The sequence below is a fragment of the Prionailurus bengalensis genome, chromosome C2, assembly GCF_016509475.1.
Source record: "Prionailurus bengalensis isolate Pbe53 chromosome C2, Fcat_Pben_1.1_paternal_pri, whole genome shotgun sequence".
Classification (NCBI taxonomy): domain Eukaryota; kingdom Metazoa; phylum Chordata; class Mammalia; order Carnivora; family Felidae; genus Prionailurus; species Prionailurus bengalensis.
In genome coordinates this window covers 153,805,174-153,825,936 of record NC_057350.1, presented here as the reverse complement: position 1 = coordinate 153,825,936, position 20,763 = coordinate 153,805,174, and the positions used below count along the sequence as shown (strand labels likewise).

The window sequence follows — 20,763 nt, the reverse complement described above, 5'->3', positions numbered from 1 at the left end:
CGCACCGCCTGCAGGACCTGGTCTCCACGAGGAGCATCTGTCTGGGAGGGGACTCTGATGAGACCTGGGACAGCCACTGGACAACCAGAGCGCCCGATCCTGGGGGCGAGGCCGGAAGGGGCGTGGCCGGCTTCCCGCGTCTGCCCCGCCCACCGCGGGCCACACCTACCCCTTTGTCAGTATTATAGCTGAGCTGGCTTAGCCTTCCGCCTGGCCTTTGGAGATAATCCCAGAAGAGAGAGACAGAGAGAGAGAGAGAGAGATGCCTTCTCACAGGAGGACATGTCAGCTCAGAAAAAGCCTGAGGAGTGGGTCCAGAATCCCGCAGCCCATGGGCCCTTGGGCTGGGAGTGGAACCCGACTTCCGGGGAAAGTTCAACTCCAGGCCTCTGCTCCAGGAAGGGGCCCAGCAAAGGATCCAGGTGATCAGGGCAGAGGCTCAGGAGGACGTCAACAAAGATTTATTAAGCAGCTAGGGTGTGCCTGGCACCATTCTAAATGCCGGCCACGGGAGCAGGCAAAGCGCTGCCCCCCTGGACCTCCCAGTGCAACTGGGGACCGCGACGCTGAACAAGAGCCCAGTCAGTAAGGTGATCCGCTTCTGGAAGCGCTAGGAAGATGAGGAATGTGGCAGGCGGCTGAGAAGAGCCCTGCTTTAGCTAACATGGTCAGGGAAGGCCCCTCTGGGGAAGTGTCATTTTTGGTTGAGGCCAGAAGGCAGAAAAGGAGCCGAGGGAAGAGTTAGGGGAGAGGCTTCCGGCAGAGGTAACACCAAGTACAAAAGCCCAGAGACGAGAATGAGGTTGGTGTCTTAAGGGACAATGAGAAATGTGTAGCTTCAACACAGTGAGCAATGGGGCGAGTGAATGGAGAGGCAGCCAGAGGGACAGGCAACTTGGGGCTTTGTTTAGGGAAGCCACTGGAAGGTTTGAAGCAGAGGATGGATGTCACGTGTGAGGTCCGACCTGCCAGGAGACGTGTGACAAGACAGGTGGGGGACGGGAGGAGCGGGAGTCGGTGTCGGAAGAGACACTAACGTTTCCCTGGTACTTACAGCCTGGGAACTGGAACTTGGAAGAAAATAGAAAAGACACGGGAGCTAAGGCCCGAGTTGTGTGCCTGCTGACATTTGAAGGTCCCAACGGAGAGGGCAGAGTGGCCAGTGAGGGGGGCAGAACACTGAGTCTGTGTGCTGTTTCCAGAGGAAGGGGTGGTCCGCGGGGTCCCTGGGCAGTAGGAGGATGCGATGAACCAACCACCGGCTGTGACAAGAGCAGGCGCTGGAAAGAGAAATTTCCAGGGGCTTCCGGAACAAAGGCCACGCAGAGTGCACAGAGGGGACAGTCTGAGGCCAGGAAGCGAGGGCTGAGGACACGGGATTTCGCTGAGCATGGGGACAGAAGAAGGAGGGCAACAGGCGTGCACACGTGGAGCCAAACACACACCGTCACAGAAGGGAGCAGGGGGGTTAGCGGCCATTCTCTCACACACAAGGTCAGACACACACAGGGACTCACCAACTGCCCTGGGACACAGGCATCCCTTCACACGCAGGGACCCATTCACTCCGTCGGTTAAACACAGTCACGTTAACGAGCTAGAATTTAAATAAACTGTTTTAAAAGTGGGACTTACAAAAGAAAACACCAACGACAGAGTCGCACACGGGCGGTAGGTCCTACTGGGCACAGGCCGACCCGGATCTCCTGGAGCCGCCCCCTCTCTGTGGCAGGGAGCAGTGGGGGCGAGGGCCGGACATGGGGGCCACTGGGCAGGTTTCAGCAGTGTGTCCAGCAGAGGCGTCCCACGGGCTGGGCCGTGGCTGGGACCGAGGCCTGTGGCCTAAAGGAAGGGTGGCCCTGTTCCTAGAGTTCTGGAACGCTCTACGTTCAGCACCTCCCCTGCCCTACAATCAGGAAGGAAAGCAGGGAGCAGCCCGAGGTGTGGGAAAGGTGTCTTCCTTGCAAGGGCTGGACTGGCCTCTCCCACGAAGGGCACCAGGGCTCCCCGGGGAGGGCTGTGCTGTGAGCAAACCCAAATTGGGAGCAGGGAGGACAGCAGAGATGCTAGAGGGAGCCCTGGCCACCTCCAGGCCCTGAAATGACCTGGGTCTCACAGAGCCAGACTGCCACCCCCACCTTCAATAGGCTCGGTGCTCCTTCCTTCTAAAGTTTGTTGGAGTGACCTGGCCTTCTGGGGGGGGGGGGGGTGGCAAGGATCAGAGAGGCTCATCAGGCTCTCAGAGAAGGAAAGTCACAGTATACTCCACAGCCCACATCTTGGCCCAGCCCAGGCCTCCGTGCCCTGCTGTCTCTTGGCCACCAGTACCCAGGAGGGGAGGCCTGGCAGACCAGCCACGAGCCCGGGACGGGGTGGTTCTCAGAGAGCTGGGTCAATATTTGTTGACTGACTGACTGACTCCATTGGAAGCCCAGCCCTCAGGCAGTGGGGTGTGTCCTCCTGGGCAAGAGCAGGGATTGAGTTTCATGCAGGAACAGGTTGGGGGACAGACCCAGCACTGCCCACTGGCCGGGAAAGAGAGCACTTTCCAGCAGGTAGGCCTGGCAAGGAGGGGGCTCCAGAATCGGCTGGGAGGGGCCGCTCTGAGTCAGGGGTGTCTAAAAAGGGGTCGTGGGGCTCAGGGTTGCCAGGGGGCCACCGGAACCTGGGGGGCAGCGAGCAACACTGATGGGGACAGGGAGGCCCTGGCCGGGAGCCTGACGGGGAGAAAGTGGCAGATTCTGTACAGGTGGGGCCTCTGTCGCCCAGACTCCGCATACCTGGAGGCCCAGGCCCGGCCCTCCCTCCTCAGACTCCAGCAGGCAAAGTGACCTCAGGGTGCGCCCTTTCACAGGTACCTCAGGAGGAGGAAGTGGCCACTGGGCGCCAGAGGAGGGGGGCTGGGAAAGGAGGGGGCGTCTGGAAAAGGAAAGGGGCGCCTGGCGGTGAGAAGAACGCAGGGGAGAGGAGGAGAGGCCGGGGGGAGAAAGGGGCATTGGGGGAGAAAAGGGGTGTAGCAGGGAAAGGGGGTGGGGGGTCTGGGAGAGAGAAGGGAGCACTGGGAGCAGGGAAGGCAGAAAGAAGGGGGCTGGGGAAGGAGGTTGGGGGGGTGGGGGGCTGCCCAGTGCAGACAGAGGGGCGCCCAGGAACGGAGGGGGAACAGGGAAGGGGGGAGATGGGTTTGTCAGAAGAGGAACCAGGCATCTGGGAGAGAAGGGGGCCCCGGGCTGGAGTGGGCAAGCCCCCAAGGAAAAGAAGGGGGCTTTCAGAAGGGGGGGAGAGGACACAGTGGGGGGCCCGCCGCAGGGTAGGTGATAGAAGGGAGTTACCCAGGGGAAGAGGGGACATCTAGGGTGGGAGGGCTTGGCAGTTTAGAGGAGGTGCTCTGGGAAGGGAAAGGCCCCCCTGAGGGAGAAGAAGACTGCCTGGAGGAGAGAGGGGGTGCTGGAGAGAGCGGCCCCCCTCCCCGTGAGCATCCCTGCCCCCGCCACCCAGGTTACATGGGGATGAGGGCCTCAGGCCCTGGGCGCCTGAGAATTTGGCTCCCCAGGCTGGAACCCAGCCCCCGTGGGTGCTGCTGACCCTGCCTGGTGAAAGTAACCCCGGGCCCAACCTTCTGGCCTCCAGTTTGACTCTCCTGTCCCCCACGGGCCCCTGGTGGCCAGCCACGCTTCCTGCCACCCTGTCGCGCTTTCACGCGGTCACATGCTCTACAGCCCGTAGTTTGTACCTCTGGTCACCGCCCACCTGTGCCCCGGTCGCCGTCGCTACCCATCACCGCCCAATGTCACCATGCCGCCTGTCCCTCAGCGGCATCGCACGTTTTCTGGTGCTTGGGACCACCTTTACGCGACCACCGGGCCCGCTTGTCACGCACGTCTCCGCCACACCCAAAGACACGTACTGCAAGAGCAGTCGCGGGTGCCGTCAGAGCACAGGGTGACCCCCGCTCCCCGTCCCCCTGCACTCGGTGCGCAACAGGCTCCGTCCGCTCGACGGCTGTTCACCGAGAACCTGCTGGGTGGCGGGCGGGCGGCTGGGAGCTGGCGGGTCAGCGAGAGCACAAGCCCCTGGCCCTGGCAGCCCTCCGCGCCAGCGAGGGAGGGCGTGGCCACGGCCTCGGCGGCCCCGGAGCCTTCGAGGGCAGCTCTAACCCTGGGCGGCCCCCTCCCCCACCCCGCGCTTCCAGAGGCCGCGAGAGGGTTGGGAGTTCCCCCCCCCCCAGTCAGCGGTGAGCTCACCAGGGCCGGGAGCCCAGCCCTCAGCGTTCTGGACAAAGGTGGGAGGAATGCAGGCTGTTCGGCATGAGTCACAGAGGCCTCGGCCTCTCTCGGACTCTCCCACCGAGTCCGCCCCGGGGGCCGTGCAGGGTCAGCAGAGCCGCAAGGGTTCCTGCGGGGAGAAGAGAGGAGCGAACGCTACGCTGGGGGTCCCTAGGAAGGAGGACTTCAGACGGAAGTGACTTGCGGGGCAAAGCCGCAGCGACAAGCAGAGCTGCAGCCGGCCGGATTTAGGTTAGATGGAAGAAAGAACTCCAACGGATGAAGGGACGACCGGACCTCACACACAGGTTCCTGGAGGAACGCTACAGGGCAGCCTGGGGGGGGGGGGGGGGGCCGAGAGTCATCCTGCGAAGACGCAACAAAACCCAGAGCCCCCCTCCGGCCTCCCCAGATGCCTCTCGTTCCGGGCGGCTCTCCTAGGCCCGCTCAGAACCACAGGGCACGGCGGGAGCTCAGCCACTGTTTGCAGAGCCTGTGGCCGTCCGCAGGGTCTGTCGAGAGTTCAGCTCTGTTTCGGGGATTTCAGAGGGCCCATGCTTGACTCCCCCCCCCCCCCCTCTCTCGCGAGCTAAGCCTGTTGCTCGCTACCACAGTCGTCGGAGGCCATCCTTGTGTGCCGCCTGTCCCGAGTTTGCAGAAACCTCGTCTTCTCGGCGTGCCTCCTGAGCCTGTGTCTTGAGGCTCTTTCCAGAGTCTTTTTTCAGAACCTGGCTTTCTTCCCTGGGTCCAAGATTTGCTGTCACGGCAGACGCTGCCCTGCGCGTAGAACCTCTCCCTGTCTGCGGAGTTTGCCTGGGGTCCTCCCTCGTCTGGGATGCCTCTTTGTGCCTGAAGACATTGTTCCTGCGTGCAGAGCTTTGTTTGCAGTGCCCGTCCCTGTCAGCAGACCTTGTTTCCTCCGCAGTCTGTCTCTAGACTATGCCCCTGTTTGCAGAGGCTTTTCTTATGTCAGAGTCCGGTTCTGTCTGCGAAACCTGAGCCCTATTTGTGCAACCTCTGACATTTTGGGGGGGGGCCTCTAGCCGTTTGCACGCCCCATCTGAATTTCCCTGGATAAAAACTGTACCTGCTTGTAAGAGCTATTCCTGTGAAGAGTTATCGCTGTCAGAGGTCACCGTGTCTATCTGGGAGCACCTTCCCATTTGCAGAGCCTATCCTGTCTGCACACTCTGTTCCTAATTCTACGTGTAACTGTTAGCAGAACGTGCCCCTACTCACAGAGCCTTTATCTGTTGCCAGAATTCATCTTTTTCTATGAGGTCTGTCCCTGTTTGCAGAACCTGGGCTCCCTACACACCCCAGCCCTGTTTCAAGATCTTGCCCAAGTCTGGGACACCCGTGCTTGAACGCAAAGCTGATTTCCCTGCCCGCTCATTTCAGCAAACCCTGCCTCTCTGAAAAGCTGTCGCTGTTAACAGAACCCGTCTGTTTGCAGAGCACTGTCGGCTTACAAAACCTCTCCCGATCTGCCAAGTCTCTGTGTGTAGAGCCTCCGTCTGCAGAGCCTGTGTCTTTTGTCAGAGTCTGGATCTCTTTGCAGCATTCATGATGGTTTGCCCAGCCTGTTCCCATCTCCCTGTATGCAGGATTTGGGTCTGTTTTGCAAGGCTGCTCCTGCTTGCAGAGTCGGACCATGCCTAGAGATGTTTTGCTTACTTCAAGAGACTGCCTCTGTCTGGGCAGATGCTGTGCTGTTTGCAGAGCCTTGCGTATCTGTACCTGTCCGTTTCTGCCGTCTGTCCCTTATATAAAGGATACCTACCTTAAGGGTTTGTCCCCACCCACATTTACAAAGTCTTTCCCCACCTGCAAAGTTCCTCCACACCTGCGGAATCGGGAGCTGTTCGTAGAGTCTTTTTTGTGTTCACGACCTTCGCTTGCTTGCCCGGCTGCTTGTTTCTCTGACTTTCGCTGTCTGTCCTTACACAGACAGTTGGTCCCTGACTACAGAACTCATTTTTGCCAAGAGACCCTGTGCTTGTTGTATCCCTTTCTTCAGTCTGAGGAAGTTGTCCCTGTTTGCAGAGCCTATGCTTGTATGCAGAGCCTTTTTCTATCCGCATAGCCTATCACTCTCCGAGGGTGCCGTGTCTCTTTGCATAGCCTGTCCCTGCCTGCCTGGAAGACCCAGGCCTATTGGCAGCTCTGTCCCTCAACGCAGAGCCTGTCTTTGTCTGCAGGATTCAGTCGAATACCAGAAGTCTGTGTGCAGGGTCTACCCCTGGCTGCAGAATCTGTTCTGTTCCCAGCACAACCTTTGCCTGTCTGCATAACCTGCCTCTGTCTCCAGTGACTGCCTCTGACTGCAGATCTCGTCTGTCTGCACAGCCTGTTTCTCACTGCTTGCTTGCAGAGGTCCCTATGTTCAAGACCCATCCCTGCCCACAGAGCTTGGCCCTGTGTCAGGAGCACAACCACAGACGACAAACCTGTTCCCTGTTTGCAAAGCCTCCGTGCCGGGGTCTGTCCTGCTTTGCTGCCATTTGTGACTTGAGAGCCCCCCGAATGAAAGGCCTGTTCTATGATGACAGCGCTTTGGAGAGCTGCAGGTGGGGAGAGTTCTTGCTTGGAGCCCAGAGCACAGGTGGCCGGGGCCTGAGGACTCTGGCTCTTGTTTCTTCCCTCTTTCCACCTGGCCTAGGATGGACGTCAACAAGAGCCTCCCAGCCACTGACAGCCGCAGGGACCTCCACGTATGGATCATCGAGGTGAGGGGCACAGCCAGACAGCAGAGCTGGGGACACAGAGAGCACGCAGTCTCTGAGACTAGGCTTCTCCCTCCCCCCACCAACTCGGAGCTCCCTCCTGTCCCCCACCCCAGAGGGTCATGGAGGGTAGGTGGCTGGGGGACGGTTCTGCTGAGCTGTCACTAGGCACCCTCCTCTCCCAGGACCTGAGGATGGCGCCAGTCCCCGAGAAGGCTTATGGGAACTTCTTCGAGGAGCACTGCTACATCGTCCTCCATGTGAGCATTTGGGGAGTCTGTCTGAGGGGTGGGAACTCCCCGGCTGGGGAGTCTGCTGATGCAGACCAAGCTCCACCCCAGGAAGAGGGAGGCCGGCAGCCAGAGCATCCACCCTACAAGGGGGCTCCTGCCTTTGAGGCCTCTTTGCCCCCCTTGGACCTCCAGCCCCGGGGAGGCGCCTGCCCAGTCCCCTCAAGGCCCTCAGTGCATCCTGGGGTCTCAGTCTCCACCCCACCCCTGGGGCCTCTGCACCCCCCGCCCCCAAACACCTGGGCCCTAGGTTCCCCAGAGCCTCAAGGCCACGCAGGGGGCGTGCAGCGACCTGCACTACTGGACGGGGAAGGAGGCGGGCGCCGAGGCGCAGGACGCGGCCGAAGCCTTTGTGCAGCAGCTGCAGGAGACGCTGGGTGGCGCCACCGTGCAGCACCGGGAGGCGCAGGGCCACGAGTCCGACTGTTTCCGCAGCTACTTCCGCTCGGGAATCATGTGAGTGCGGGCGGGGCCCCGGGGCGGCGGGTGGCTGGGCGGCCTGGGGTGACCCTCTCCTCCCTGGTGTGGGGGTGTCGGGCGAGGGGGAGACGTCCTCTCTGGGGTGCAACTCTCATACCCTACCATGTCGCCCCAATTCCCAGATACGCTTATGCCCCCACTTGTACACAACCGACCCGTGTAAAGTATACGATCGGTGATGTTTTTTAGTACGTTCACCGACTTGGGCAACCGTGCCCACAGTTGCGGAACACCTTTGTCACCCCAAGAAGAAGCCCCGTACCCTTCCCAACACTCTCCCTTCCCGCCCCCCACCCCCACATTTTCTTCATCCAGTCTGCAAAAATGTGCCTATTCCGGACATGTTTATAAACGGAACCGTACGACACATGGTGGGATAGAACACATTTTATTTATGTATTTATCACTTAAAGGGGATGTTTGGATTGCTTCCACGTTGACCTGTGATGGGTAATGCTGTTGTTAACATTTGTACGCACGGGTTCCCCCAGTCTTATCGAGATATAATTGACATGCATCACTAGCTTGATGGTGTGGCTTAGAAGCAGCGTGAAGTGATCACCACACTGCACTTGGTTGACGTCCGCCTCCTCTACAAGTTTTTTGTGTGGACGTGTTTTTCATTTCCCTTGGGTGTATACCCCGGCGTGGACGCCAAGGGTGTTTTGAGTTTGCCTTTCCGTTACTGTGCCCGCTAGAAATATGTCTTTTGCTGTAAATTGCTTCACAACGTGTTAAATTAATAACTGCAACATATTCAGTTAAACCGTAGGAAAATGCCAGTATTGGGTCGTTTCTGATTCGTACACTTAAACCCCCCTACGGGAACACATTTGTGCACGCACCCGCAGAGAACACACCATGCCCATACGATGGGCCTATAGGAGGGCTCGTCTACACATGTATGTCAATGTGCGTGTCTGTGTGCACACAAACGTGCTGCTGCCAAATTGCATGCACTCACATCTATACTTACGTGGATAAACAGATGCCCTTATGCCCCTCCTTGTATACGTGGTATACAAGTATACAAACATGGAATACAGGTACATGCGCATGTGCACAACATGCATGTATTTATATCTATACACGATAAACATACTATGCCCTGCACGCATACACGTACAGGTACACGCACGTGTCCGCCTATCTACACGCACACTCCCGCCCCATGTGTGTGCTCATGTGTTTGTGCACACTTTTCATATCCGCTTGCACACGTGTGTGCTCACACCTGCACTCGCTCCTGCACGGAGCTGTGGAGGGTCTTAACTGCGATGCCCCGCCCCCGCCCCCGCCCCAGCTACAGGAGAGGGGGCCTGGCCTCTGCCCTCACGCACGTGGAGACCAACCTGTACAACATCCAGCGACTGCTGCACGTCCAGGGGAGGAAGCACGTGTCGGCCACCGAGGTGAGGACCGCCCCGGGTGCCGCTTGGTCTTCGGGCTCAGGTCGGACTGTGTGCTGAAGTGCAGGGAAGCGCGGAGGGTGGAGGCGGGCCGTGGGGGCACCGTGCGCGCTGTCGGCATTCCCGGGTGGCCCATCTTGAAGGAGGAGGGGGAAGGCAGAGCCAGGCTGCCAGCCCCACCCCTCCGTGGCTCCTCTGATCCTGTTTTCTCACCCGTCCCGTGGGCACACTAAGAACTTGGGGAGGCCAGGCGGACCAGACGGTGCACCCGGATGGTCCGTGTAAGCACCGTGGGCAGTAGCATGCTGTGGGGTGGGGGGGTGCACAGCCCCACACTCTTCGGGCGCATCGTCCTCACCACCCACGGGCGCACATGCTGTCTCCCACAGATTCAGTGACCATACATCCCTGGTCGTGCAGGGACAATGCGCAGCCCAGGTTTTGCCCGTCGCATTGGCACAATTATTCAGCATCTGTCCTTTTACTCCCCAGAGTGTCTCTGTTTGGACGATAACTATCCTTTTCCACGGATAGCACGTTGTCCCCCATGCGGAGACACGTACGTTGTCACCCACGAGCTCACGCACTGGTTCCCATTTGATGTGCCCCCGTATACGTACACATGAGCGTGTACACACACATCTACACCCATGGGTAAACAGATACGCTCCGCTTGTGTACACATTACGTGTACAGATGTGCAGCTGCAGACATGCACGGAGTGAAGAGTGTCATAATCCTGTAGATCCCGTGAAATGCAGCATTGCCTCCGGTAGGGCCTAGAGAGGCACACAGCTACACCCACAGGGTGACCTTCAAGGTCTCATACGGTGACACAGATGCGTGCTTACACACCACAATACTGGTGCAGTGGTCACACATACACCAGGTTGCACACAGCCTCGTGCACACGAGTGAGCTGTGCTCACGTAGGTGGAGATGGGCTGTGGCGCCCCTCCACCTGCGTGCTGGTGGTATGGCACCCTGTTTCCTGCCCTGCCCCTCCTGGCTCTGGCAGGTGGAGCTCTCTTGGAGCAGCTTTAATAAGGGGGACATCTTCCTGCTGGACCTGGGCAAGGTGATGATCCAGTGGAATGGGCCTGAGACCAGCATTCCTGAGAAGGCACGGGTCAGTGTCTACCCTGGGAACTAAGGGATGCAGGGCTCAGGGAGAAGGGTGTCCATCCTCCAGACCCCTCAGGAGGTGGGCTTGGTTGTGCCACTACAACCTTAGAAGCACCTGCTATGTGCAAGCTGAGTCCAGACCCTGCCCCTGACCCCAGCCTCTGGGAGCCGAGCTGCGACGGGAAGGATCTGGGATAGACTGTCAGCGGTGAGCGGGGGCCATGCTGGGGAAGCCCTGACTGCCAGGTCCTCTCCTGCAGGGCCTGGCCCTGACCTGCAGCCTCCGGGACAGGGAGCGCGGTGGTCGCGCACAGATTGGCGTGGTGGATGATGAAGTTGAAGCCACTGATCTCATGCGGATCATGGAAGCCGTGCTGGGCTGCAGAGTGGGCAACCTGCCTGCCACCAGGCCCGACAAGAGTGTTAACCAGCTGCAGAAAGCCAGCGTCCGTCTCTACCAGTGAGCAGATCTTGGGAGTGGGCAGAGTCTGCATGCCTGGGTCTGCACGTCTGTCATTCCAGCCGTAACACAGTGTCTCTAGAAAGGCCTCCAGAAAAGGCCCGTGGGTTTCTGGAGCAAGCCATGTGGGGCTCTGGGTCCAGCCTGTACTCTTGCATGACTGCTCTTTTGAGAAATCCATTGTACAGATAGGGCAACTGAGGCACTGGAGGGCCAGAGAGTAGCCTAAGGCTCCACGGCAAGGCTGTGGTGAAGTTAAGACTTCAACCTGGGGCCCCAGACCCCATGCCTTCTGCCTCTGCGAGGACTAAAGGGGGCTGGAGTGGAGCCCACGGAGGGGCTGAGCTGCCCACCTCTGGATGCCTGTCCCCCAGTGTCTGTGAAAAGGATGAGGACTTGGTGATCCAGGAGTTGGCGACCTGCCCACTAACCCAAGACCTACTGCGGGAAGAGGTGAGACAGGCCTGGTCCCCGGCTCGTCATGCATCCCCGCCCACCCACGACCCCAGCCCAGTCTGGGCCACCGACCAACCAGTCCCTGTCTTGCTCCCAGGACTACTATATCCTGGACCAGGGTGGTTTCAAGATCTACGTGTGGCAGGGACGCCTGTCCAGCCTCCAAGAGAAAAAGGCTGCCTTCAGCCGGGCTCTGGTAAAGCTGTTGGGCCCTGTCTCAAGGGGACATCGAGCTGCCCTGGGGTCTGAGGGAAGAAATGGCAGTACTCTGAAATCTAAGCTGGGACACATCCATTCCTGGGGGCCTTTAAGGGAAGGTAGTCCTATCCTTGGGCCAGGAGATGGATCCATCCTGCCCTAGGAGCCTGTCTGATAGAGGAGGACATGGCTTTGCCCTGGGGTCTAAGCCTGGAGACAAAGCACCCAATCTGATGACGGGGACACAGTTCTGCCCAGTGGTCCGAGGGTCCCTCTCTGGTACCAGGGGCATGCAGCCTGCCCTGGGAGCCCTGACAGGGGTTGGGGGAGCGAGCACCCAAGAAACCATGTGTAAAAGGGTCCTCGTGTAAAACGTGGACCTGCCTTGAGGTCTGAGAAGCAAGCCGCACTGGGCACCCCCTCCTTGTCGAGGAGGGGAGACAGGGCTCTGCCTGGCGCCTGGAGGGGGCGGCGGTTGTCATGGGCCGCCCTTCCCGAGGCCCAGACGAAAGGGACCTTGCTTGTCCTCAGGGACCTCAGAGAAGTCGGTAGTAAAGGAGCCAACTTCTTAAGCGGGTCATGAGCGCGGTTAATTAATACTGCTCTGCGCTCAGCTGAGCGTCAGGTCCCCGAGGGTGGAGCGGAGAATTGGGCCCTCGGGCCGCACGCCTGACAGAGCCCCCGCCCCAGGGCTTCATCCAGGCCAAAGGCTACCCGACCTACACCAACGTGGAGGTGGTGAACGACGGCGCCGAGTCGGCCTCGTTTAAACAGCTCTTCCAGTCTTGGTCTACCAAGCAGCGCGGGAACAAGAACTTCGCCAGGCTAAGTGAGCGCGCGGGGCGGGGCCTGCGGGGCGGGGCCGGCGGGGCGGGGCCCGAGAGGTGGGGCGGGGACTTCGGCCGGAATGGAAGATGGGCGGGACAAGGTCGGGGGCGTGGCCTTGGGGGGCGGGGCCGGCGTGGGGCCGCACCCAGAACCTGGGCGGGATGGGAGAGCGGGCGGGGCGGGGCCGGCGCGGGACGGCACCCTGGACCTCGTGTTGGACGGAAGAGTAAGCGGGACCAGGTGCGGGAGATAGTTGGGGCGGGGCGCGGCCCACGCGGAGCGGGGTCTGCGGGGGACAGAGTGGGGCCGCCAGGGGGCAGCCCCCAGAAAGCGCCACCGGGTGGGGGAGCGTAGCCAGAGTGGGCTTTCTTTTGAGTGATGGGCGGACGCGGTTGGCGAAGGCGAAGGACGCCCGTGACACCCCGTGTCCTCCCGTCAGGTAAATCGATTCAGGTAAGGCCGGATGTGGGCAAGCTGCAGAGTCAGCCTGAGCTAGCTGCCCAGCTCAGGATGGTGGACGACGCTTCCGGGAAGGTGGAGGTAAGGGGGCATTAGCTCGGCTGGGGGAAGATAGGCACACAGGGGCAGGCTTTGTCTTCAGCTGAAGGGTATGGCTGCTAAAGTGCCCCAAGTTGCGCATCTACGCAGGGACACCCAGGGGCGTGTGTACATATACACACGCCCTCCCTCCTGCTGGCTCGTACGCGTGACGCCTGATCAATCTGTGCAGCTGTGGCCACTTGCTCAGGTAACACTTGGCACACGGCACGGTAACGCTTCAAGATACTTGATTGTGCCCTTCGGTCGAATATATGACACAACCGTACATATGCCACAGACACAGACGCACACGCCTAACTGCACCCAATCAGCCAAGTTAACCAACTGCAAACATGTAATTGTACAAATTCTGCATCACGCGTGATCATAGACACACAGAATGCTCAACCCACAGGAACACACCGACAGGGTACAGCGTCACATGTGATCTGTCGCCGCCCACACAGGCACATACTGTCAGCCGCCTGGGCTCAGATCAGTGTTCTGGGAGACGTAGGGATTGCATCTTGACATCTCATCTGATCCCTCGTAGAGCCCTGCATTCCTCTGGGCCTCAGTTTTTTTTACCAATAAAGTGGAGGCAAAAACTCTGGTTCCATCTGGCCCATGGCTGGTGTGGGGATGCTGTAAAATTCTGGGAACAGGACTTCTGGGCCCATGTGAAGGGCTCCTAGTTCTCAAGGTAGGTCGAGGTCAGAGAAAATGCCATTTCTCCAAGGTTCCCTTCTGTATTTGTCCTAATATGGATGGACAGAGGCTGTTAGAAGAGACCAAGACAGGAGGAGACGTGGCAAGGTGTGGGGGAGCAGGGAGAAGGGAAGAGGGGAAGGAGGACAGGGAGAGACAGAAGAGACTGAGAAAGACAGAGGAGGGAGGAGACAGAGTTGGGATGGGATGAAGAGCAAGAGAGATGGGGTACACAGAGGGGGACAACACAGAGGGGAGGGCAAAGGTGGGAAGGAAGGAGGTCTTGCCACTCGGGCTCCAAGCACAGAGGCCGGGAGGGGATCCCTTCCAGCAGGCAGGCAGGCAGGCCAGGGGAGCCCCTGATCCAGGAGGCCTAGCTGCCAGGGAAGTGCTGCTCCTGGGTAGCGCGTGTGGTCCCAGTCAGTCTCTTCTGCAAGAGACTGGTTGCTCTGGTCTGGAGGACACCTTCCCCAGAGACAGCTACCAGGCCCTGTGTGGGCACATGATGTCCAGACTTTGTTTCCTGCCATTGTCAAGGTGGGCGTGGCTATGCCCACTTTCCAGGTGGGAAAGGCTGAAGCTCAGAAGGGTCTCACTGCCCCCACGGCCTGCCTGGGGTTTGAGGCTCCAGAACCCATGCTCGCTACCCATAGGAACAGGAAATCGCGCTCTTCAGTACAAGGAAGTATTTTCCTTTCAGTCTCTGAATAGGCTTTGTCTTCTTAAGTGACACTTGAGAAAAGAATTTTTCCCGGAGCTCAAGGGCTCGCGTCTGCCCAGCTTCTGCAGCCTTGGCCTGAGCCGCGAGCGGCTGTGCCAGGAGCTGCCTGCCCCTAACCTGCTGTGGCTGGCGGGGGCAGGGTGAGGGCGGTGTGTGGCAGGGCTCAGGTCCGTCCCAGCAGCCTCTGGAGCTCTCACTGCTTGTCCGTCCCAGGCACCGCACGCCAACTGCGTCCCGGCCGACCGCGGGCCAGCGCAAGTGTGGCGGGTCCCGGGGGCCCATGGCGGAAAGGGTCACCTGCAGATCCTTGTGCAGGCCTGGCAGAGATGAGGCAGGCCCGGAGGCCACGGGGAGCTTTCGGGCTGGGCACAGACTGGCCGGGCTGGTTCGAGAGGAGGAGCCGGCCGCGCCCATTGGGCCTCTGTTCTCTAGGTGTGGTGCATCCAGGACTTAGGCAGACAGCCCGTGGACCCCAAGCGTCATGCACAGCTGTGTGCAGGCAACTGCTACCTCGTCCTCTACACCTACCAGAGGATGGGCCACGTCCAGTATATCCTGTACCTGTGGCGGGTACGCTGGCCCGAGAGGGGTGGTGGGCACCTTCAGGCCCCAGAGCTGAGGCTCTGAGAACGGGATCTAAGAGCCGCTCCAGGCCCCTGCCATCCCCACCTGCAGGGCCACCGCGCCACCACACGTGATGTCAAAGCCCTGAACTGCAATGCCGAGGAGCTGGACCTCATGTACCGGGGAGCCCTGGTGCAGGAGCACGTGACCATGGGCAGCGAGCCCCCTCACTTCCTCGCCATCTTCCAGGGCCAGCTGGTGGTCTTCCAGGTAGGGCCCACTTTGCTGCTGTTCCCTCAGCCTCGCCGGCTCTTCCGTGTGCCCACAGCCCTTACATGCACGTACTAAGCTTCTCTTCAGCCCGGGGGCCCGTTTACCACCCCAGGTTTCCTGGTGCCGTTAGATACCCAGGAGCTCCAAGAGTGACCCCGGCTTCAGTTTCTTCCCCTGGTCCCCAGAGCCAGCCGCCAAGCAGAAGCACAAGAGAAGAAGCTGAATTGAAAGGGACCCAGGGCCTTGCCTGGGGTCCCCATTTTCTGTCTATAAGTCCTGGGGGAAACCGTGCCCTGACTCCTTGGAGATGGGGGAGCGATCCATTTAGAAAGGGCCTGGTTCCCTGTCATAGGCTGACGGGACCCTCACGCTCTACACCCAGAGGGTCTAGAAAATAGTGGTGGCTTCAAGCGAGGGTCTGGTGGGCCCCAGGGCAGTTTGTCCATCACCGGGACAGGGAGGCGGCTCCCAGGAGCCCTTGCCTCATCCTGAGGCCCAGCCCTCTTACAGGGGCACACGGGGCATGATGGGAAGGAGCAGCCAGCACCTGCCACAAGGCTCTTCCACGTGCAAGGCACCGACAGCTGCAACACCAGGACCGTGGAGGTACCAGCCCGCGCCTCAGCCCTCAACTCCCATGACATCTTCTTGCTGGTCACAGCTAGCATCTGCTACCTCTGGTTTGGAAAGGTACTTATATCACTGACCTCTCGACTTATCCCTTGGGTGGTGTGCCAGGCAAGGGACGGGTCTCCTTCCCAGGAGATGCAGACTTCGTGTCCAGCCTCGGCTAGGCCAGGAGTGGGGTCCCTCTGGAACCTGGGGGGAGGTTGAAAGTGACTAGTAGATCTGGGAGTCTGCTGGTCAGAGGCAGGCCAGGCCGAGACTGCCTTCCCTCCTTCCTGCCTCAAGCGAGGAGCATGCCCCTCTTCCCAAGTCTCTCAGGGGGAGGAAAAGGAGGCCTAGTCCGGTTTGCCAGAGTTTCCTCCAATGCTCATAAACCACAAATGACCCCCCAGCCTGGGGTCCCCATCCCATTCTCTGGACCAGGAGAGGGTCCCAGTCCTGGGAGGGGGGAAGGCGGGATCCCTTGCTCATGCGTGCCCTGACATCAGCCTTGGCCTCCTGTGACTCGGGCCCAGCTCCCCAGAGTCCCCTGTGAGTGGGGGAGGTGGGGCTGGAGGTGAAGACCCCTCCCCCTTCAGGGCCTGACCCAGCTCTCTGTGGGCCAGGGCTGCAGCGGTGACCAGCGAGAGATGGCGCGGACGGCGGTCTCTGCCGTCTCTGGGGAGAACAAGGAAACGGTGCTGGAGGGTCAGGAGCCTCCCGGCTTCTGGGAGGCCCTGGGAGGCCCGGCTCCCTACCCCGGCAACAAGAGGTGACAGGGGCTGGGCGGAGGGTGTTCTTATACAGAGGAGGAAACTGAGACCCAGAGAGGGTGGGTGACCACTTAAGGGTCACACAGAGAGCTGGAGAGGCCCCCCCCAGCACGAAGGCCTCTTGGTCTCCCACTCCAGGAGTTCGTGGAGGCGCAGCCTACCCTTCACTCCCCGGCCCCTGGGCAACTGGGATCAGGAAGATGCCCGGGAGAGTTGGCTAGTGGCGCCCTCTGCTGGCCGAACAGGCTCCCTGCATTGTCCTAGTCCCAGACCTGACCAGTGACAGAGGGCAAGGGAGCAAAGCCCCATTCTCAACCCGCAGTCCGCAGGGGTCATGGTACCAGGTGTGGGGGGGGGGGGGGGGGGGGTGTGGATGTGGGTGTGACATGTGGATAAACAGCGTGTGTGGAGTGTGTAATGGACAAGGGTGTGTGTCAGAGGTTGAGGCCAGGTGAGGCCTTCGAGGGAGGAGGCTGAGTCAAGGCTGCTGTGTGTGTCTGCGGGTCTGGTGTAGGCACTGTACTCACCCCAAACCCCCTGAGCTCCCCAGTATGACCGTCCCCCTCTCTCAGTCTAGCTTCCCTTCCCCCACCTCGGGCCTGAGGCCGGCCCCCAGCCCGGACCAGGGGAGGGCAGGGCCCCAACCCAACACCCCTCCCCCCTGCCCTGCTAAGCCAGCCGTCCCCTTCCCAGGGGCCACTGCTGGGCAGCTTCCCGGGGCGGCTTGTGTCACAGCTGGCCGTGGCGAGACAGGTCACGTAATGTGCTTTCCTGCTGACAGATGGGGACGCTGAGGCTGGGGCCCAGAGAGCAGCAAGGCGTCTCTGGAGTGAATTATGGGATGGGGGGAGCCCAGAGGAGGGTCCGTGCGTCCGCTCCGGGAGAAGCTGTCCCCCTCCCCTGGGGTGGGGGCCCTGTGCCGAGGGCTGGCTCGGTCCAGGCTGCCGAGAGGCGTAGTTCTGTGTGCGCCCCTCACAGCTTGGCTGCCCACGCTGGCCAGGCTCCCCGAGGACGTCTCCGGCTTCCAGCCCCGACTGTTTGAGTGCTCCAGCCACATGGGCCACCTGGTCCTCACGGAAATGGTGTTCTTTAGTCAAGAGGACCTGGACAAGTATGACATCATGTTACTGGACACCTGGCAGGAGGTGAGGTGGCCTCCCCTGTCCGGCTGGGGTGTGAGTGGGGCGGGGGGGGTCTCCATGTCTGTGCAACCGGCTTGAGTGTGCGTGGCTGTGTGTTTCTGGCCGTGTAAGGCTGTAGGGGAGTCTGTGTGATGGTGTGTGACGCTGTAACACGTGAGTGAGACACGTGAGTGTCACATGAGTGACTGTGCATGCATTGTGTGACCACGGGCAACTCCGTGTCACCAGGAGGCTGCAGGAGACTCTGGCTACGTCTGGGACTTGTGTGCGATTGTGACCAGTTTTGTGGTTGGGCGCCACCGTGTGCCTTGTGACGGTACGTGTGATTCCGGGTGACCGGGTGCCTGTGGCTAACGTGTCAGTGTGAGCGTTTGCAAAGCGAATGACTGACCGTGTGCGCGCGTGTGTGCTTCCTGTGTGTGACTGTTTTGGCTGTGGTCGAGCCCTGGCTGTAACTGGGGAAACTAAGAGACTGGGTGACCGCAGTGAGTGACTGAGTGACTGTTTGTGTGGCCGGGTCACTATGTTTCTGGGAGGCTACGTGCAGCAGCGGTTTAGGGCTAACTGCGTCTTCCAGAGTGCGTGCGACTGTGTGATGGGGCGCGATCGTGTTTACGTGTGGCCACGTGTGACTGTAGGGGATCGTGTGTCCGTAGCTGCGATCATGTGGGTGTCTGCATCACGGGGTCTGTGACACTGTGTGGATGCAGCCACGAGGCTTGCGTGTTCTCATCTCACTCAGCAAAGCCCTTCCTACAGCCCACAAGACCCGACGGCCCTCTCGGGGCCCATGTGCTCCCACTCTCCCCCTCCACTGGCTCTGCCTCAGCCACAGTGGCCTCCCTGCCACTCCCCTAACACGCTCAGGGCCTTTGTACTGGTTGTTTCTTCCGGTTAGAACACTCGACTTGCTCCCCACGCTTCCCCCAGCTCGTTCCCAAACGTCACCTTCTCGGGAAGGCTCTCCCTGAGTCTAATTTAAAATGACGGTATTGGGGCGCCCGGGTGGCTCAGTCGGTTAAGCGTCTTGACGACTTCAGCTCAGGTCATGATCTCACGGTTCGTGGGTTCGAGCCCCGCATCGGGCTGTGTGCTGACAGGCTCAGAGCCTGGAGCCTGCTTCGGATTCTGTGGATTCTGTGTCTCCCTCTCTCTCTCTCCCTCCCCTGCTCATATTCGGTCTCTCTCTGTCGTAAACGTTAAAAGAAACAATAGCAGTATTTCTGCCTCCCCGCCCCCACACTTGGTGTCTTCTTTCCCTGCCTTGTTTTTCTCCATCTGATATAGTACATATTTTACTTATTTTTCTGTCTCCCCAGTAAAATGAAAGCTCTGTAAGAGCAGGGATTTTTGCCTGCTTTTCCCCCCGTTATTGAACCCCCCAGTGCCTAGAACAGTGCCTGGCACACCATAGGTACTCAATAAATATCTGTGACTTGAATGTATATGTGCACGCCTGTGATCTTCTAGCATGTTGATGGGTGTATGGGTATGGCGGCCAGCCTGCCTGGCTGTGCCTGGTTGGCTGGGGTGTGTGGAGGGGTTGTGAGACCAGTTAATGGACACAAGTGGGAAGGGAGTGGTCAGCGCTGGGCAGCCCCTCCACTCGCCCAAGGCCAGGCCCCCTCTGTGACCCAGGTCTTCCTGTGGCTCGGGGAAGCTGCCAGCAAGTGGAAGAAGGAGGCGGTGGACTGGGGCCAGGAGTACCTGAAGACCCACCCGGCAGGGAGGAGCCCCGCCACGCCTATCGTGGTGATCAAGCAGGGCCATGAGCCCCCCACCTTCACTGGATGGTTCCTCGCTTGGGACCCCTACAAGTGGACTGTGAGTGAGGCCTGAACTCCCAGCCCCACCCTACTCCAGGGAGAGTATGCCCTGAGCAGACTGGGAGGAGGCATCGCCTTGCCCGGGGACCTCCCGTGTGGGTGGCGGAGACCTGGTCTTGCCGTCAGGTCGCCTCCTGGGTGCCAGGGGTGCCCTCCATCCTGCCCCCGCCCTGATTCTTGCCCCCAGAACGACCAGTCCTACAAGGAGGGGGTGGATGGCAGCCTGGGAGCAATGCCAGCCATATGTGAGATAACAGCAGTGAGTACTGGGTTCTCCCGCCCCGCCCCTCCCCCTCCCGGCTCCCACCAGGGTCTCGGCTTGGTCGGCATGATCCAGATGGGCAGAACGGACAAGAAAGGAGCCAGGCCCTGGTGGACGGCAGGGTTTGCAGTGGGGGCAAGAGGCCCAGTGGGCTCAGTGTGGCCTCCACATGGGAGCCTCTCCTCCATACGCCCAGCCTGAGTCCCCTCTCTGAGCAGGAACTCAACGACTTCCAGCTGTCTAGAGGGCCAAGCAATGGCGGGGCAGACCCTTTGACCCTGCAGACCCTCAAGGGCTCCCAGGACGGCTCAGGGAATGAGCTGCAGCCAGGACCCAAGGCAGGTGACGCCAGCACCAACAGCCAACACAGCAGCCCCAGACCCACCATCAGTGGGAGCCTGCCCCGCGAACGGCTAATGCATCAGGCTGTTGAGGACCTGCCAGAGGGTGTGGACCCGGCCCGCAAGGAGGTGGGTGCCCGAGGCCCCCCTGCCACTCACTGCCCCCGGAACCGATGCATCTAAAACTGAGCTGGAGGAACCCGGGGCATGACCCACTGATGGTGGGCGGTGGGCAGGTTGCCCGGGAAGACGTGTGTTTCAGAGGGGAGGATGGGCAGAGAGATGTGGGAGAGGAGAGCCTTGAGCCCTGCGATGACACCCCTGGGTGGATGGGCCAGGGTTCTGGGCTCAGTTGACACGCTGGCCCTGTACCCTCCCCCCGCCAGTTCTATCTCTCAGACTCTGACTTCCAAGAGATCTTTGGGAAGTCCAAGGAAGAATTCTATAGCATGGCCAAGTGGAGGCAGCAGCAGGAGAAGAAGCAGCTTGGCTTCTTCTGAACCCAGGCCCTGCCCGTGTCGGTGCCACTAACGTAGCCAGGACCCCCAGGGGTGCCTTCCCAGCACGCCCCTGAGCCCCCGGGGACACCCCGCTGGCATTCCCCCGTCAATAAAAGTCCGTGGCCCTCACAAGGTGTGTTGTAAGGGCTTTCAACTATGCATCACTTGGTGGGTCCACCTCTGGAGGGGGAGGGGCCCCTGGGGCTGGAGGGGGAATATTCCAGAGGACGGAGCTCTCTCTGTCTTCCATGGAGGGCTTTGTTTGTTGCTGGT

At 60.3% G+C, this 20,763-nt stretch overlaps 1 protein-coding gene across 4 annotated transcripts; it reads left to right on the top strand.

Annotated features, from left to right (window-relative positions):
- The first annotated feature begins 2,273 nt into the window (after positions 1-2,273).
- Positions 2,274-20,622, top strand: VILL (villin like). 4 transcript variants are annotated; one of them, XM_043595746.1, is made up of 20 exons: positions 2,274-2,555; positions 6,925-6,991; positions 7,174-7,248; positions 7,529-7,734; positions 9,062-9,170; positions 10,186-10,296; positions 10,553-10,752; positions 11,127-11,205; positions 11,306-11,404; positions 12,097-12,235; positions 12,674-12,774; positions 14,636-14,773; positions 14,879-15,037; positions 15,551-15,730; positions 16,273-16,418; positions 17,420-17,564; positions 19,200-19,385; positions 19,575-19,646; positions 19,868-20,119; positions 20,377-20,622. In XM_043595746.1, the coding sequence occupies exons 2-20, from the start codon at positions 6,926-6,928 to the stop codon at positions 20,488-20,490; spliced, it is 2,577 nt and encodes an 858-aa protein (XP_043451681.1). In that variant the 5' UTR covers positions 2,274-2,555; position 6,925; the 3' UTR covers positions 20,491-20,622. The 4 variants fall into 4 exon arrangements, with proteins under 4 accessions (XP_043451681.1, XP_043451680.1, XP_043451682.1 ...); XM_043595745.1 differs by lacking the exon at positions 2,274-2,555 and adding an exon at positions 3,408-4,570; XM_043595748.1 differs by lacking the exon at positions 2,274-2,555 and adding an exon at positions 6,193-6,832.
- The last annotated feature ends 141 nt before the right edge of the window (positions 20,623-20,763 follow it).

Coding starts and splice junctions, on each gene's coding strand:
- VILL (XM_043595748.1), top strand. CDS start 6,645: ATGTTCAAGACCCATCCCTGCCCACAGAGCTTGGCCCTGTGTCAGGAG. Junction 6,992..7,173: donor TCCACGTATGGATCATCGAG/GTGAGGGGCACA, acceptor CTCCTCTCCCAG/GACCTGAGGATGGCGCCAGT. Junction 12,236..12,673: donor CAAGAACTTCGCCAGGCTAA/GTGAGCGCGCGG, acceptor TCCTCCCGTCAG/GTAAATCGATTCAGGTAAGG.